Source organism: Podarcis cretensis, assembly GCF_951804945.1.
Source record: "Podarcis cretensis genome assembly, chromosome: 5".
Taxonomy (NCBI): Eukaryota; Metazoa; Chordata; class Lepidosauria; order Squamata; family Lacertidae; genus Podarcis; species Podarcis cretensis.
The window spans coordinates 118,388-135,721 of NC_137174.1; the positions used below are offsets into that span (position 1 = coordinate 118,388).

General features: G+C 40.3%; 1 protein-coding gene across 7 annotated transcripts in view; it reads right to left on the reverse strand.

The window, feature by feature from the left end:
* Positions 1-2,912: 2,912 nt before the first annotated feature.
* Positions 2,913-17,334, reverse strand: part of FAR2 (fatty acyl-CoA reductase 2) — a 69,930-nt gene continuing 55,508 nt past the window's right edge. For 4 of the 7 annotated variants that reach the window (XM_079975284.1, XM_079975280.1, XM_079975283.1 and 1 more), the window contains exons 8-12: positions 16,527-16,594; positions 11,507-11,678; positions 9,249-9,378; positions 6,224-6,351; positions 2,913-4,574 (exon numbers count right to left, since the gene is read on the reverse strand). In XM_079975284.1, coding sequence (XP_079831410.1) covers positions 4,412-4,574; positions 6,224-6,351; positions 9,249-9,378; positions 11,507-11,678; positions 16,527-16,594 — 661 coding nt within the window. In that variant the 3' untranslated portion in view covers positions 2,913-4,411. The remainder of the gene's footprint in view (positions 4,575-6,223; positions 6,352-9,248; positions 9,379-11,506; positions 11,679-16,526; positions 16,595-17,334) is intronic. The other 3 variants (XM_079975282.1, XM_079975286.1, XM_079975285.1) reach the window with 3 other exon arrangements.

The window sequence follows — 17,334 nt, forward strand, 5'->3', positions numbered from 1 at the left end:
AGGTTACTATATTTGTTTAATTTCCCACACCCCTTTCCTTGACAAGTCATTCAAGATAAGAGCTCACAGAGCACCTTAAAATCACACACCTGACTGGCAGCTTTAATTGCTGTGAGTTGTCTTGTATATAACGAAATATATTACAAAATTTTGGATAGCGGGAGAATGCATATTCTGCTACAGAGTGGCTTCATTTTATCAACATGATTATACATAAATGGAAAAAAGTATTCTAAGCATTGTTGTTTCTCACATAACAAATATAAAAGCCACAATTTATAAACAGAAAATGGGATGGAATAACTTGATTTGGTTAAACATCATAGTTTAATGGTATGTATACTGTCCTAAGAAAGATTCAGCTTTGTTTTTGCCCAGATTTAGCACCATGTAGCAGGCTAGTTACTAACATATTTGCTGAGAATGTAATTTGCTTCTGCTATATTAAGCTCCAATTAATCCTTTTTGTGAATTTCAGTGCAGACAGCAGCAAAATCACACAATTTAATTTCAAGCTGTGTACCAGGGAGCCCTGTTCTTTAATGAGAAAAAGAATAATGGGCAGATTTATCGGAAAGACTGTTTGCCGGCTGCAATGTTTAGTTTCACAGAGTGAAAGGGGGCCAGCCTTCCTCTCTGAATGGAATGGGGATACCCAAGCATCTTCTGCAGCACACTTGACAGATGTTGATGTGGGAACCTTTAAACAAGGTTCTAAAGTTTACAAAAAAAAAAATCTTCTACCCTCTTCCAGGATTATTTAAGACTACCAGGCAACTCTCCTTTCTGTGATCATCTAGGATTGTTATTAGAATCTCACAGAGGCAAATCTGACATCTCGGATTGCTCCCCCTCGCTCTCCATCTCCTCTCCTCCCTGCGCTCCCGCTGAGTCCCTGACAGCATGAATTAATTGTATTTCAATAGGATACAGGATGGGTCCCCATGGTTGGTTCTTCAGGTATTTTTGGATTGCATCTCCCATGCACATGTATGCATCTCCCATGCACATGTTGAAAGGATGGCTTCTCAAGCCAACTTCTGTAAATATTGGATTACCACAGGTTCCTCACCCCTAGATTAGATTTTTTTTTGTTAATGACCACTAATGGGACTTAGCCCCAGAGCTGTAGGCCAGACCATCTCCAGGAAAAGGACCCATACTTCTGGCAGCCCTGGACAACCAAGCCAAGATTGGGGGTTCTAGGACACAGTGAGGTCTATTCCAGCTTTTTTAGGTATTTTATCTGACCATTTGCTCCTTCAGCCTCAGAAATGTTTTGTTAAATAAGTGTTCTGAGTGGGGAGGTCAGTTATTTTCCTTTCTTCCCCCTGTACCCCCTTACAGGTTCAAATTCCTGTCCTGTCAGTAACTGCCAGGCATCACATTCTGGAACTGCCCAGACATGAGATATGACCTCAGGTATCGAGAGGGGCAAAGAGCCAGAGAAACATACAGAGAAATCTAGCTGAGATTCCAGATGCAAAGACAGGCAGGTTTGCTACGTATTCCCAGCAACTGATCAGACTGTACCCAATACCAAAAAGAGCTGGCCTGAAATCCCTGACAAGAAAGACCTAAGGGCTCAGTCTTGACAATTCCTCAAACACACTCATGCAAGCAAAACACATACAAGCAAGATGGTATTCTGAGTTCTATGTGGTAACTATTGTCTGTTGCTGTAGAATCCAGGCACATAAAACTGCTAAAAAAATTGCAAAGCAATATTACTAGAATTCCCCTTAAGACACTATATTTTCTGTGTCATAAGCAGAAACTGCATTAGATGTGAATATTACCTTGCAGTCATTTCTTTTTGTTTAGCTTTGGGTCATGAGAAAAAGCATCCTACTTTGCTATGCTGAATGTGATGACAATGGGAAAAGCCCGTTCCAGGCCACTTAGCTTAGCTATCTGAGTCTTAAAATAATCACTGTTCTCCCTAACATGGGCTAGGGCAGCAGTAGTCTGATCTTTGCCTTCGGACTCTTCCTCCGCCCCAGCTTCAAACCTGTCTTTTTTAAATATTAACAAAACAGAGAGGAGGTTCTCTGGCTATTAGTCTTAAATGAGTTGCTTTCTTACAATTGCTGAATAAGTCATTGGAGGCAAGCTGGAAAAGATTTTTAATCTTCTTCCTTCTTTAGGAAACACACATTAGAAAATCATATTTGAAACACACTCAGAAAGTTGGAAATGAACTAGTTTCTTGCACCCATTTCCTTTGCTCTTGCCAGGTAATGTGATTAACAATCTTAAGGACAAGATCAAAAATGGACACTAGGAATTTCCTAGTGTACAAGTCAGCCTTATGGACTAGAATATACAGGGTTGCTGCCACCACCAATATATCCCCTCTCTGCCTCCTGCAAAAAGAGAGAATAGCATCTCCTATGTGTCATGATAATTATGCTGCGTGTTTTCACCACCAACCACTTGTGACGGCTACTGTGGAACAAGGAAATGCATAAAGCCACAATCTAAGGCAGAACTTTCCAAACTTTTCATGTTGGTGACACACTTTTTAGACATTGCATCATTTCACGGCACAGTAGTTCCATTTTACCAGCAAACCGGAGCCTAAACTCACCCCTGGACCTGGGAGAAGGTCCAGGGGTGCGCACTGCAGCCAACACACTAACATGTCGCAACACACAGTTCAAAAAGCTCAGATCTAAGGACCTAAGTTGCCATAAATCTCAGGGAAATTAATTTTGCTCTTTTCAGTAGCTGCCTCCACGTGTTTTAATGTAACGTTTATGTTTAGCAGCAACAGAAAAGAGAAGGCAGCATGGCTGGAATTAGAAACTTTTAAAAGGTTCTGTGAATGAACCTTGCAAGAGCCAGATACGTTTCAGCATCGTCTTCAGGAGTAATAATAATAATAATAATAATAATAATAATAATAATAATATCTATTCCACTGTTACAGCACATCACTTAAAACATATAATCTCAAAAACCAATCTATTGGGGGCAGGGGAGAATGCCACTGAAGACGACAACATGATGTGCTACTGTAATTTTCAATTAGCCTTTTTCATTCCCAGCTTTTCCTCTTTGGATTTCTAATTTTGGATTTCTAATTTTGGCCTTAATCATTATACACTTGCTACCAGGCCATTAATGCAGAGGCTTTCACAATATCTGACCTGGGCTTGACAATGGGCTTCTTCAGACTGAGCAAAAGGCTAGTCAACTCTAATGCAATATGAAGGCCAATGTAAGGGTTGCAACATATTGTAAAAGGAAGAGTGAAGAGTTGCATCCACAACAGCTTTTGACATTTGTGCAATTGCATTCCACATAGCTGTCTAAATTGCCATAGCTCTGCAAATAGGGGAAATAATCTCATTTTATCAGCATAGTTTGAGTTCGGCTTCGGCTGGGGAGGGCGGGATATAAATAAAATTTATTATTATTATTATTATTATTATTATTATTATTATTATTATTCTGGAAAAAGCAATATCTGAACCCAAAAGGAATGTTTGCAAATTGTTACTGTCCATATAAATGGACAGGGAAGGCCCTTGAACTTTGTAATGAATTGGTCCATATTATATGGAGATGATTTATGCTTCAAATATATCTGATATATCAAATACAGCTTAACTATGGTGGCTTCTGCAAAAGAAAAAAGAAAAAAAGAAAAATGACATACTTTTTAGACATGCATCATTTTACGGCATAAAAATGAAAAAAAAAATCATTGAAATTGCAGTATGTTGGGCATTTTGTGGTTTAGGGGCCCATAGTTTTTTATCTTAATACAATTTGCAGTGTTCCCCGTGGAAAAGAAGAAATGTATAAAACCAGTTAAGTCTGTGGGAAAGACATGCATTTTAAAAAGTGTACTGAAATCTGTGTGCCATGAGAAGAGAGAAAAATCTGAAACCTTCCACCACTCTCATGCTGATTTTCTTTTCTTTTTTATAAACATCTTTGAAGTGAGGCAGCCCCATGCAAAAGCAAAACATTTAAACCCCACTTGCTCTCAATTAATCTAATGAAGGGTTTTGAAAAATATACCTCCACTTAGTCAGCTATTTCTTGTTTTATCAGATATTTTCACATTTCATTTGGGGCATAGGAAGAGATGAGACTGAGGGTTATTAAATAGTGTTTTGTATCCGAGGTGAAATAGGGCAACTTTGGTAATCTACATCCCTTCAGCAGGGGTAAGTGCTCTAAAATGACCTGTGTCCAAATATTTAGTTATGGCTTTGATATGTAGCCTGGTAGAGCTAGAGACGTAAGATGGTGGTTTATTAGGAAAAAAATAAGCTATGAGTATTTAATGAAATATGTTGAATGACACAGCAGCTGAGAGATACTCTGCTGCTTTGAAGCTCAAACACGCACACAATTGTTGACTGAAGGTCCTTCCAAGTGCTGGTAGTCAATAACCTCAATGCCTGAGGGTGCTGGAAACTCTAAAGTAGCTAAGGAACTTGTAGCAGAGCTGTACCACAAAGTACCACATGTTTTGTGCCATTTGCGACCTTGCAATAAATACACGCCAGATGAACACAATCAGGGTGGTGTTGATGACATATTGAATGTTTCTTAGCCTGGCAGAAAGAACAGAGAAACAAAGCTTTTACAAAAAAGAAAAAGAATGTTAAAAATCATTATATTTTAGGAAAGAACAACAATTAGACCGTATGGATGCACATAGATATAAAAAATTAACTACACCAACAACCAAAGCAAGCAAACAGAATACTTTCAAATGGGGTAACAGGTTGGTAAATTATTAGCCTAGCAACGCAAAGAATATTGCTTCCCCTATGAGAAAGGAAATCTTAGATAAAACTTCAAACAAATCCTATAAATTATATGCAACAAATAAACCAGGGAAGTAAAAGAGAGTGAATTTTTTTTAGCAAATACTAAACTATCACAGGTTTCAAATGATACCATGTTTGGGAGAAGGGAGCAGCCTTTTCAAAAGAAAATATTTGGTTCTTCAGGGCACTATGATCACAGCAGTCCAGGCTGAGTGGCAAGGAAAAAATTCTCTTTGGTTTAAGCTCTCTCAAGTTCAATCTTGTGTTGAAAACTACCTTACATATAAGAGAAATAACTGAGCAAGAAGCACACATTGGTAGCTACTTAACAAATATGATACAAAACCAGAGGAAGTGAAAGGTTATATGATAAAATTGGTTGAAAATATTGGGGAAAAGGTATTGTTGAATATCTAGGAAAATATCTGGAAAAATGCTCACAGATTTCCCTTACATATGGGAATAAGGAGAAATTGTTTTAAAATTGTGAGAAGGTGTATATCATTCCAGATACAAAAAAAATGAATAAATCAACCCCCAACCACATATTACAAATGTCTAAAAGTACACAGGGAGACATTTCACATGTGGTAGAACTGTGATAAGACAATTCAATACTGGCAGAAATAAAATGTCACATTAAAATGATCTGAGGGTATGCAATCCCCCTCCACTCAGTGTTTTCTCTACTAATTTATGTGGAATAGTTGGTGAAATCAGTACATAAAGAGATGGCATCTTGTATGCTGGCTGCAGCCAGAATACTCTTTACAGAGATGTGGAAGCTGACTGGTGCCCCATCTATGAAATTCCCAATGGAGAGACTTTGAGAATTTGCTGCAATGGCCTAATTGACTCACTAAATTAGATTTAGGGAACAAAAACAGAAGCAATAAGAAGCAAAACAGAAGCTTTGCAATAAGATGGAATAAAAGATTAAGGCTGCAAAACTTGTTTATAGTATACATTAAAAAACACCACTCTTAATTTATTTTATAAAAGTGAAATGAACTGTCAATATCAAGATGCCTCCAACTGGATAACATAAACATAACTTCTTGCATGCATTATGGGTTATGTTTACGTTTTGCAAAATAAGTAGTTATAGACTTTGTAGACCCCATGATGAGAGAGAAAGAGAGATAGAGAGAAAGAGAAATAGTGCAGCAAGTAGATCAGCTACATTTTTCAGGTTGCTCCCAGAAAAGAAACATTGTTGGCATCAACATTTCAGACTGTATTTTTCTTCAACTTAATTTGATTTAATTGTTTTTTTGTGGGGGGGATCCACAAGTTCAAAAAACAAAAAAAAACTTTTACCGAAGAACCATTTACAATATCTCAAATACTTCTAGCTATTTCAAATGGAATTTTACTCTGTGAGTAAAATGTCCTGTTCTGTATACTAAAAGTATACATGAATGCCTTACTTTCGTAAATGCTCCTTTGCTGCAGGAATGCCAGCCAAATCTTCATTCAGCACATGCATCTTAGCTCCTAGACAGAAATATTCTATGTATGCTGACCAATTCAACTGGCGGACATCAAATAAGAACAACTGGAATTAGGGGGAAAAAACAACAAATGTCACGTTATTTACGTGGCTTGAGCAAGTGGTGCAGTCCGGAGAGTGGGGAAAGAAATAAGGCAATAAGATAAGGGGTTAAAAAAGGCTTGAACTTTTATAAAGGTAAAGGTACCCCTGCCCGTACGGGCCAGTCTTGACAGACTCTGGGGTTGTGCGCCCATCTCACTTAAGAGGCCAGGGGCCAGCGCTGTCCGGAGACACTTCCGGGTCACGTGGCCAGCGTGACATCGCTGCTCTGGCGAGCCAGAGCCGCACACGGAAACGCCGTTTACCTTCCCGCTGGTAAGCGGTCCCTATTTATCTACTTGCACCCGGAGGTGCTTTCGAACTGCTAGGTTGGCAGGCGCTGGGACCGAGCAGCGGGAGCGCACCCCGCCGCAGGGATTCGAACCGCCGACCTTTCGATCGGCAAGCCCTAGGCGCTGAGGCTTTAACCCACAGCGCCACCTTTTATAGGTTCCTGCAAGTAAGCGAGGCTGGCATGGCACAGGGCAGTGGTGGTGAACCTGTGGCACATGCGCCAGAGATGGCACTCAGAGCCCTCTCTGTGGTGACCCCCCCCTGACAAAGGGAGGTGACTTTAGTGCAATAATAATAATAATAATAATCATCATCATCATCCAAGAAATCTGGTATGGGAATTTGCATGTTTTCCCCCGCAAAATCAGAGCATTTGCAGAGGATTTCATAGTAACAACTGAAAACCCTCAACAAATTAGAGAAAAAATTAACAAATTTGGAAGATTGGCAGAAACTTAAAAAAACCTAACTTATTAGTTAAAAATATGAGATCTGAGGAGATAACGGACTTACAAAAAATTACAGGTTTAGAGATTAAAAATAAAGTAAAATATTTGGGAATTTGGATATCGATAAAATGCATCAATTTGTACCAGGATAACTATATAAAAACTTGGCATGAGATTAAAAAAGTATAAATGGAAATTTGGAACAAACTACACCTCTCCCATTGGGGCAGGATTTCAGTAAAAATGAACATTTTACCAAAAATGATTTTGCTGTTCCAAACCATTCCAATATTGGGAGGAATGAAATGCTTTAAAAGCTGGAGGAAAGACATTGCTAGATTTATATGGAATGGAAGAAAACCAAGAATTAAGCATCAAATACTTATAGACCAAAGGGAGCGGGGGCTTTGCCCTACCAGAGCTAGAACTCTATCATGCTGCTGCTGGACTGGTATGGATAAAAGATTGGATCACTTTAAGAGATACAGATGTGCTAGACCTAGGGGGTTTTGACAAATGCTGGCTCCCTTGGCCTATAGAGCAAGATGAGCGCGCAACCCCAGAGTCGTCTGTGACTGGACCTAACGGTCAGGGATACCTTTACCTTTATAACCTTAGAGAAAATATTATGAAAATGCAATACAGATGGCACCACACTCCAGCAAAACTCACAAAGATGTATAAAAATAGACCACCAACTTGTTGGAGGTGTAAAGATGGTAGAGGGTCATATATACACATGTGGTGGGAATGCACAGCCATTAAGGAATTTTGGAATAATATCTACAATGAATTAAAAAAGTTATTTAAGTTCTCATTTAAGAAAAAACCTGAAACCTTCTAGGTATAATGACATCAGAAATTAAAAAAGAAATTAGATAAATTTCATGTATATGACAGTGGCAGCCAGGATCTTGATTGCAAGAAACTGGAAAAGTGACAAAACACCTACGATAAATCTGGTGTGGGAATTTTACGCATGGGGGCTTTCTCGGGAAGGAAGTGTTGCTGAGGTTGGCGGGGCTTACTCCCAAGTAAGGGTGTGCAGAATAAGGAAGAGGAATATTGGAGGGGAGGAGGGTTATTGGTTTATTCTTGTTTTCATTATGTATTTTGCGTTTTTTGTCTTGTATTTTTATGTGTGAACTGCCCTGAGACCTGCACATGAAGGGCGGTATGCAAATTCAATAAATGAATGAATGAATGAATAAATAAATAAATAAATAAATAGAAGGGGGTGGCTTAAGAGAGAAAGGAACTGAATGGAGAAAAAAAGCACTGAGTTATACCATAAAATTATATATCAATGGAAAGATAATTTAATGAAGAAGGTAATGCAGTAACTTTCATGAAGGGTTATTTATTACAGAAGTCATTAAGAAGAAAAATGAAACACACAGAAAAATGAGATATACAGGTTAAATTGCCATGTTGGAATTTCCCAAAGTGGGCTTTGGGTTGCAGTTTGGGTACTCAGTCTCTAAAAGGTTTGCCATCACTGTCATAGGGGGCAATAAACGTGACTGCTGCAAAAATGAAGACAACTCATCTACACAACATATGGTTATCCCCCGATTTTGTGAGCTGGACATACATACATATCACATGGACACCTGATTTTTCTTCCCCAACCATGGCCTGGGCGAGTGGCAGATTAACAGCACAATCCTATGCATGCACTGTGCTCAATAGTGCTTACTCACAGAAAAATGTGTGTGACACTTGTGTGACACTTGATACTAACAGTATCAAGTTTGAATTTCTTATTTCAAGTCCAGATTGTATTGCTCAGATCCAAGTTGGTTCTGGTTCACCCCAAAATCTAGACTGAATGAACCCCACAGCCTCCAAGCATAGACAGAAAGGCAAGCATGTCGTTCATAAACTATCCTAGGCGTCACCTGTTATTTTTGTACCAATGATGGATTCAATAAAAAATGGTCAAATCATTGTTTTGAAAATCAATCCAACCCATCCTGAAACCAACCAAGATTTTGGTTGTAGTGGAATTTGGGGGCATACTTGCTAGAAATTTGATGTTTTTCTTTTAGGCCACAGGAAACAATTGTTACCTTGATGGGAATCTGTAAAGATATTTTGGATTAGAACAATGCTTACTTTCTTATCTTTTGGACTAAGATGGTTCAGTAACATGTTCATATTGTCTGATTTCCATTCCCAGGAACGGCTGGAAAAGAAATCAAAGAGCATCATGTACTCGTGGAGGCGGTTGTACATCTTCATCATTCTGAAAGACAGAACAGAGATCCCATCCAAAATGGATGGGATTACCACAGTTGGTTCACAATCCACATAGCCATGCAAGAATTTAAAGCCCTCTGAAGAGATCGGCTACTCCAGATCAAAGCCTGCTCCAGATCAAAGCTTGCACTTGAAATAAATTTTGAAAATGATTATCAGAAGCACAGGGAATGAGTTTCTTCACGCATTCTGCAGCCTCTTAAATATTCTTTGAAGAAACCAACCATCAGACTGGCAGGCCTTCCATTCTTAACTTGCCTTCCGTTTTCCTCTGGCAGCAGTTATGATATGTGTAGTGCTGTATGGAAGTGAGAGCTGGACCTTAAAGAAGGCTGATCGCCGAAGAATTGATGCTTTAGAATTATGGTGCCAGAGGAGACTCTTGAGAGTCCCGTGGACTGCAAGAAGATCAAACCTATCCATGAGTGCTCATTGGAAGGACAGATCCTGAAGCTGAGGCTCCAATACTTTGGCCACCTCATGAGAAGAGAAGACACCCTGGAAAAGACCCTGAAGGAGAAGGGGAAGACAGAGGAAGAGATGGTTGGACAAGCGTTCTCAAAGCTACCAACATGAGTTTGACCAAACTGTGGGAGGCAGTGAAAGACAGGAGTGCCTGGTGTGCTCTGGTCCAGGGGGTCACAAAGAGGCGGACATGACAACAATTGTAATGCAGCTAGAGATTTTTGAGATGGCTATCACTGCCAGTGATTGGCTGAGCTGCTCCAATGTTACAGAGGAATGGGAAAAGAAAACACAAAGGAGTTGGACCTGGGAAATTAACAGGTCAAAGAAGAGGGAGAGGAGACAGAAAGGTTGGAAGATGCAGCAGCCAAAGAGAACATGAGGAAGCAGTAAAAGACCATAAGCAAGAGCTACAGAAAACTGATCTTTACCCAGAGATTTGAGTGCAATCTGAAATCCGGCTAAACTTTCACAAACGTTTTCTTGCCCATCAAGAGGGTGGACAACTAATATGGAACTATTTTTCAGGTTTGTGTTTTTTTCAAAAAATTTTTTGCATTGTTAAAGGTTTGATTTACATTTTCTGTTAGCAAAGTTTCTAGCAGTGTCAATTTTTTCACCTTTAATACTAAAAATGTAGGATACAATTCAACACAGAGTTGAGGATCTTTAAGCCCATAGAAATTAAATCAGTGTGCACAACTTTTGTGTTGGAATATGAGCTATGGCCAGGATCCAAAGAGCAGTGCAACTAATTATGTGCACTTAAGAAATCCTTGAACTTGGGTTTTGCCTCCATGCAAAATGGCAACCCTCTTCTTAAGTGGAGAGAACTTCTGAATGCAGTTTGAGAAGGTAGGGAGTGAAAAAAGAAATCCTACAGGGAAACCCAAGGCTTTGAGTATAAAAATAGTTCTTTGGGTCCTCGTGACTACAGATGACATTTACTAAAATTCTATTGAAATTAATGTCTTCAGCATATCTGCTGGTAACACTGGGTGCAGACACAAAATTTGAACAAGCTTAAAAAATCCACTTTAAGGATTTTTCAACTGTAACCCACTCTTTTTAATAGTTATGTTTTCCAAGATAATCTTGACAAATCTCTATAAACTGGTGCAACATTTTCCTTGCTGCTCTTTACACTCTCTCTCTCTCTCTCTCTCTGGGTGGTTCCACTGTTACTTCAGTGCTGAACTCATTAACAGCAATAAAGAAAGAACAACAGACAACAAGGTTGCTTTTTTCTTTTTGTTCATATATATAGCAAGTCAAATTCCCTACAGTGCTTGACAATACAGGCAATGGCTGTTTGGGGAATGGGCTGCCCGTTACCCCCCCACACTTTGTTTCCTTGCCACTTCTGGGTTGCTGCAATGCTTGTGTTCATGGTCAAACACCAATTGGCTGTTGCCCATACAGGGGTTATGTTCCAAGGCACCACACATTTAAGTGAAATTGCATATATCTGAAATGGCATTAGAAAACCCTGCAAACAACCCATTCAGCCCTGCCCAGTCCCGCCGCTTTTTGTGACGTTTTCATGTTCCTTCCAGGTTTGATGCGATGCACATGGTCATGGTTACACACATATTAGATGCACCTAAAATGGTCACTGCCTGTTTAACCATTTAGCAGTTTTCCCTCACCTTGGCTTCCTTCCAGTTAGCCTTAAATACAAATCATAGAGAAAGGCGGGGAACTTGTGACTAACAGTTCTCCAATACTCATACGTAAAGTTGCTTTGGGTCATGCAAGCATTAGGGATTCTGAAGGCTTTCTCCAGGGGAATCCTCTCCAATATGTCCATGGCAATATCGCCTGTAAAATAACAGGGGACACGGTTGTTGTTTTTGCTTTTATCAAAAGAGAATTGAAGTCATACTTGCAAGAGCATACAGATAGGCCTGAATTAATTTAGTATTTTTTGATTACAGAAAAGCAACGAGAAAAGGCTGCAGTTAACTTTTGCACTCTGCAAACTTTTGCACTCATCTGGGAAAGTGAGAGATCTTTTGCAGTAGGATTCATTTCATCCTTTGTCTACATACCTAAGAAAGTTAATAGGATTACAAATAGAGAGCCATCTCTCTGATTATTTCGATGTAACGACAGCTAGCGTGCATTTTTCCCCTCTTAAAACATCCACAAGAAATGATGTGTTTCTACCTTTCATTCAAGGGACGCGGGTGGCACTGTCGTTTAAACCACTATGCCGGTTGGACTTGCCAATCAGAAGGTTGGCAGTTTGAGGCCCCGCGACGGGGTGAGCTCCCACCATTCAGTCCCAGCTCCTGCCAACCTAGCAGTTTGAAAGCATGCAGTGCAAGTAGATAAATAAGTACCGCTCCAGCAGGAAGGTAAACAGCTTAGTCATGCTGGCCACATGATCCGGAAAAACTGTCTGTGGAAGCAGACAAATGCCGGCTCCCTCAGCCTGTAAAGTGAGATGAGTGCTGCAACCACAGAGTCGTTTGTGACTGGACTTAACTGTCAGGGGTCCCTTTACCTTTTACCTTTTACTCTGCCTTGAACAGGAAGATGATGATAAGACCCAAGGGACATTCCTGTCCTCCTTACTCTTTCAGTGAAAGCAGTGATAGAGGGGAATTAGAAATTCTGTCTAGAGGAGGAAAGGCTGTCTGGCGATCCAGGAGACTAACTTTTGGCTGAGTTGTTGAGCCCTTCCTGGCACTACTACTCACAGAACTACTTGTATCTGTAACTGCTGATTTACACTATCCCCCTTAGGGATAAACTACATTAAGGACACTTAAAAATCCCCACATCACATTTTCCCAGAGCATATAGCTTCAGTGGATTCAGGACCCTAAGACTTCAATTCACAAAACATTAAATCTTCTAAGATTCTTACATTTCAGTGGTTTTAGCCACATGGACTCTAATGCCAACTGACATAAGTCACTGTGTGAAATAGCTTCGGAGCAGTTTTGCCAAAGGACCTTGATTCTATACTGTTCCCCTGCTGCTGCTTTTCAATGCACAGTGTTCATTTCAACTGCATACTCTGCATTTCATCTCCATACAGAATTCCTGCTGACCTTAATAAGTCCTTTGTGCATAATGGACAACAAGGGAGGAGACTTACTGAGTGGAGCAGAGGAAATGTACAGAAGCTGAATTGCATAATTACATAAGCACTAGAATTGTTTCAGACCTCAGGAAGGATAAGATCTGACAAACAAGAACAAAAACCGAGAGGCAACGTAGAGAAAAAATGATGAGCAGAGGAAGGGTTAAGCCATGGATGTTGTTGTTTAGTCGTTTAGTTGTGTCCACCTCTTCGTGACTCCATGGACCAGAGCATGCCAGGCTCTCCTGTCTTCCTCTGCCTCCTGCAGTTTGGCCAAACTCATGTTGGTAGCTTTGAGAACACTGTCCAACCATCTCGTCCTCTGTCGTCCCCTTCTCCTTGTGCCCTAAATCTTTCCCAACATCAGGGTCTTTTCCACGGTGTCTTCTCTTCTCATGAGGTGGCCAAGGTATTGGAGCCTCAGCTTCAGGATCTGTCCTTCCAGTGAGCACTCAGGGCTGATTTCCTTAAGAATGGATAGGTTTGATCTTCTTGCAGTCCATGGGACTCTCAAGAGTCTCCTCCAGCACCATAATTCAAAAGCATCAATTTTTCGGCAATCAGCCTTCTTTATGGTCCAACTCTCACGTCCATACATCACTACTGGGAAAACCATAGCTTTAACTTTACGGACCTTTGTCGGCAAGGTGATGTCTCTACTTTTTAAGATGCTGTCTATGTTTGTCATTGCTTTTCTCCCAAGAAGCAGGCATCTTTTAATTTCGTGACTGCTGTCACCATCTGCAGTGATCATGGAGCCCAAGAAAGTAAAATCTCTTACTGCCTCAATTTCTTCTCCTTCTATTTGCCAAGAGGTGATGGGACCAGTGGGACCAATCTTCGTTTTTTTTGATGTTGAACTTCAGACCATATTTTGCTCTTTCACCCTCATTAAGAGGTTCTTTAATTCCTCCTCACTTTCTGCCATCAGAGATGCGTCATCTGCATATCTGAGGTTGTTGATATTTCTTCTGGCAATCTTAATTCCATCTTGGGATTCATACAGTCCAGCCTTTCACATGATGAATTCTGCATATGTTAAATAAGCAGGGAGACAATATACAGCTTTGTCGTACTCCTTTCCCAATTTTGAACCGATCAGTTGTTCTATATCCAGTTCTAACTGTAGCTTCTTGTACCATACCACATAGAGATTTCTCAGGAGACAGATGGCAGTCCCATTTCCTTAAGAACTTGCCATAGTTTGCTGTGGTTGACATAATTATGAAGCAGAAGTAGATGTTTTTCTCTAGCTTTCTCCATAATCCAGTGCACGTTTGCAATTGGTCCCTGGTTCCTCTGCCCCTTTGAAATCCAACTTGCACTTCTGGGAGTTCTCGGTCCACATACCGCTTGTAGAATTTTAAGCATAACCTTGCTAGCGTGTGAAATGAGCACAATTGTGCAGTAGTTGGAGCATTCCTTGGGACTGGGATGCAGACTGATCTTCTCCAATCCTCTGGCCACTGCTGAGTTTTCCAAACTTGCTGACATATTGAGTGTAGCACCTTAACAGCATCATCTTTTAAAATTTTAAATAGTTCAGCTGTCATCACTTCCACTGGCCTTGTTATTAGCAGTGCTTTTTATGGCCCATTTGACTTCACTTTCCAGGATGTCTGGTCAGCAACCATACTACCTGGGGTGTACAAGGAGGTTAAGGGGTGATATGATAGCCATGTTCAAATATATAAAAGGATGTCACATAGAGGAGGGAGAAAGGTTGTTTTCTGCTGCTCCAGAGAAGCGGACACGGAGCAATGGTTCCAAACTACAAGAAAGAAGATTCCACCTAAACATTAGGAAGAACTTCCTGACAGTAAGTTCAACAGTGGACAGTGGACAGTAAGTTCAACAGTGGAATTTGCTGCCAAGGAGTGTGGTGGAGTCTCCTTCTTTGGAGGTCTTTAAGCAGAGGCTTGACAACCATATGTCAGGAGTGCTCTGATGGTGTTTCCTGCTTGGCAGGGGTTTGGACTCGATGACTCTTGTGGTCTCTTCCAACTCTATGATTCTATGATTCTAAGACATCCATATCTTTCTGGTATAATTCCACCTCTTCTTGATGTCTTCTGCTTCTGTTAGGTCCTTTGCACTTTTGTCCTTTGCACGAAAATGTTCCTTTCATATCTCCAATTTTCTTGAACAGATCTCTTGTTTCCCCCCATTCTATTGTTTTCCTATATTTCTTTGCATTGCTTGTTAAACAAGCCCTTTTGTCTCTCCTTGCTATTCTTTAGAAATCTGCATTCAATTTACTGTATCTTTCACTATCTCCCTTGCATTTTGCTTGTATTCTGTCCCCTGCTATTTGTAAGGCCTCGTTGGACAGCCACTTTGCTTTCTTGCATTTCCTTTTCATTGGGATGGTTTTCGTTGCTGCCTCCTGTATAGTTATAAGCCTCCATCCAGAGTTCTTCAGTCCACCAAATCTAAATTCTTAAAACTGTTCCTCACTTCTACTGTGATTTGATTTAGATTGTAGCTTACTGGCCCAGTAGTTTCCCCTACTTTCTTCAGTTTAAGCTTGAATATAAGAAGCTGATGATCTAAGCCACAGTCAGCTCCAGGTCTTGTTTTTGCTGACTGCATAGAGCTTCTCCGTCTTTGGCTGCAGAGAGTATAATCAATCTGATTTTGATGCTGCCCATCTGCTCTTGTGTTGCTGGAAAAGAATGTTTGTGATGACCAGCTTGTTTTCTTGACAAAACTCTATTAGCCTTTGTCCTGCTTCATTTTGAACTCCAAGGCCAAACTTACCAGTTGTTCCTTTTATCTCTTGACTCCGTACTTTAGCATTCCAATCCCCTATAATGAGAAGAACATCCTTCTTTGGTGTAATTTCTAGAAGGTGTTGTAAGTCTTCATAGAATTGGTCAATTTAACAGTCAGTGGCTACACTGGAGCTTCTGCACTGAGGCCCTCAAGAACCAAAGGTCAGCAATGCAACCTCCTCAGGACACAGAGGTGCTGGCAGAATGGACTCTTTCTGTATCTGATGTTTCAGAGCACGAGGGTCTTCCAAGGCAAGCTCTGAGGGCAATTACCTCTCGCCTTCTGATGCTTCCTCCAAAGTCATTGCCTTGTTCTCTAAGAAGGCGGTTATGACACCATCCCACCACTGCCTCAGGAGAGTCCTTCCAGTGGGCTTGGCTTGTTTGGTATCACTGGTGTGAACTGCTTACAAAATGAGGCGAATGGACGCAGGACCAGATAATATCACCTGCCCCTATGGGAACCCATAATATATTTTGGACTTTATATTCTCTCTCACCACTGGTTTGTGACTATGCTGTAGGTGAGTGTTCTGGAGTCAATGGAACAAGAAATGTAGCACAAAATAAAATTTCAAGTTGCCAAAACATTGGGGTTTTTTGTTTTAATTTAATAGAAGGCAGAAGGCCACAGGGTTAATCAGGGTAATTAATAATTACCCTGATAATTCACAGCCTTTATCTGTGGATGTACCAGGGCAAGCTTTCAGGATTGCATTGGCAGAATCCACCAAATATGTGCCATGTCTGAAACCTGTGATTTTCATGCAATCCACCTTGCACTTTTAAAAATAAACTTACATATTTCTCCCCAGGAAAATGGGCTGATGTTACTTGTTATACAATTGTATACCAACAGTGACTTGGGCCTGAAAAATAAGCAAGGAGGGAAAGAATGAAATGGAGAAATAAAACAAAACACAGTATTGTTTTGTTTAGAATGGCTATCATTCTAAATTTCCTAAATTTCTAACAGCTAAGTAGTCATGCTTCTTTCCTGAATTAAAAAGGGAGGTTTAAAATTAGAGGAACTTTTACATCCCAAAGGTTTACTTTTAAAAAGCAAATACCCATGCACTTCTGTATAAATCACCAATCTTGCAGCTTAGGAGGAGCCCAGCCCAGAGCAGTGACTCATTCAGAAATTAGTCATGTTGCACATCTGTGCTGGGGTTGATGCCATCCCACACCTGGTGCAATGGACATGGCTCTTATTTTGGTACAATAGCTTAAAATGTAGTAAAACCAGAGGTTTCTACACACACACACCCTCCATCCAAGTGACCAAGAAGCAAAATTACAATTCAAAGACACTTTCCACCCAGGCAAAAACAATGAAGGGCATGAGCCATGACTCATGTGTGTGGCCTGCAGGTGGACTAGACAGAAAATATTGCTCATTTTTTATTTCTGTGCAACCGAGTATTTCTCACACATTTTACTCTTGAATAATATAATAAATGTTTCAAATTAGAAACCTGGCTCTGAGTAATGAGGCTTTATTTGCAGATCTCATCCCACAATGACTATTCTGCCCAGTGCTAAAGAATAGCTGATCTATTCTTTAGGTCTCTCTTCTTCCCCTTTAAATTTTGTAATTCTTTCGCTT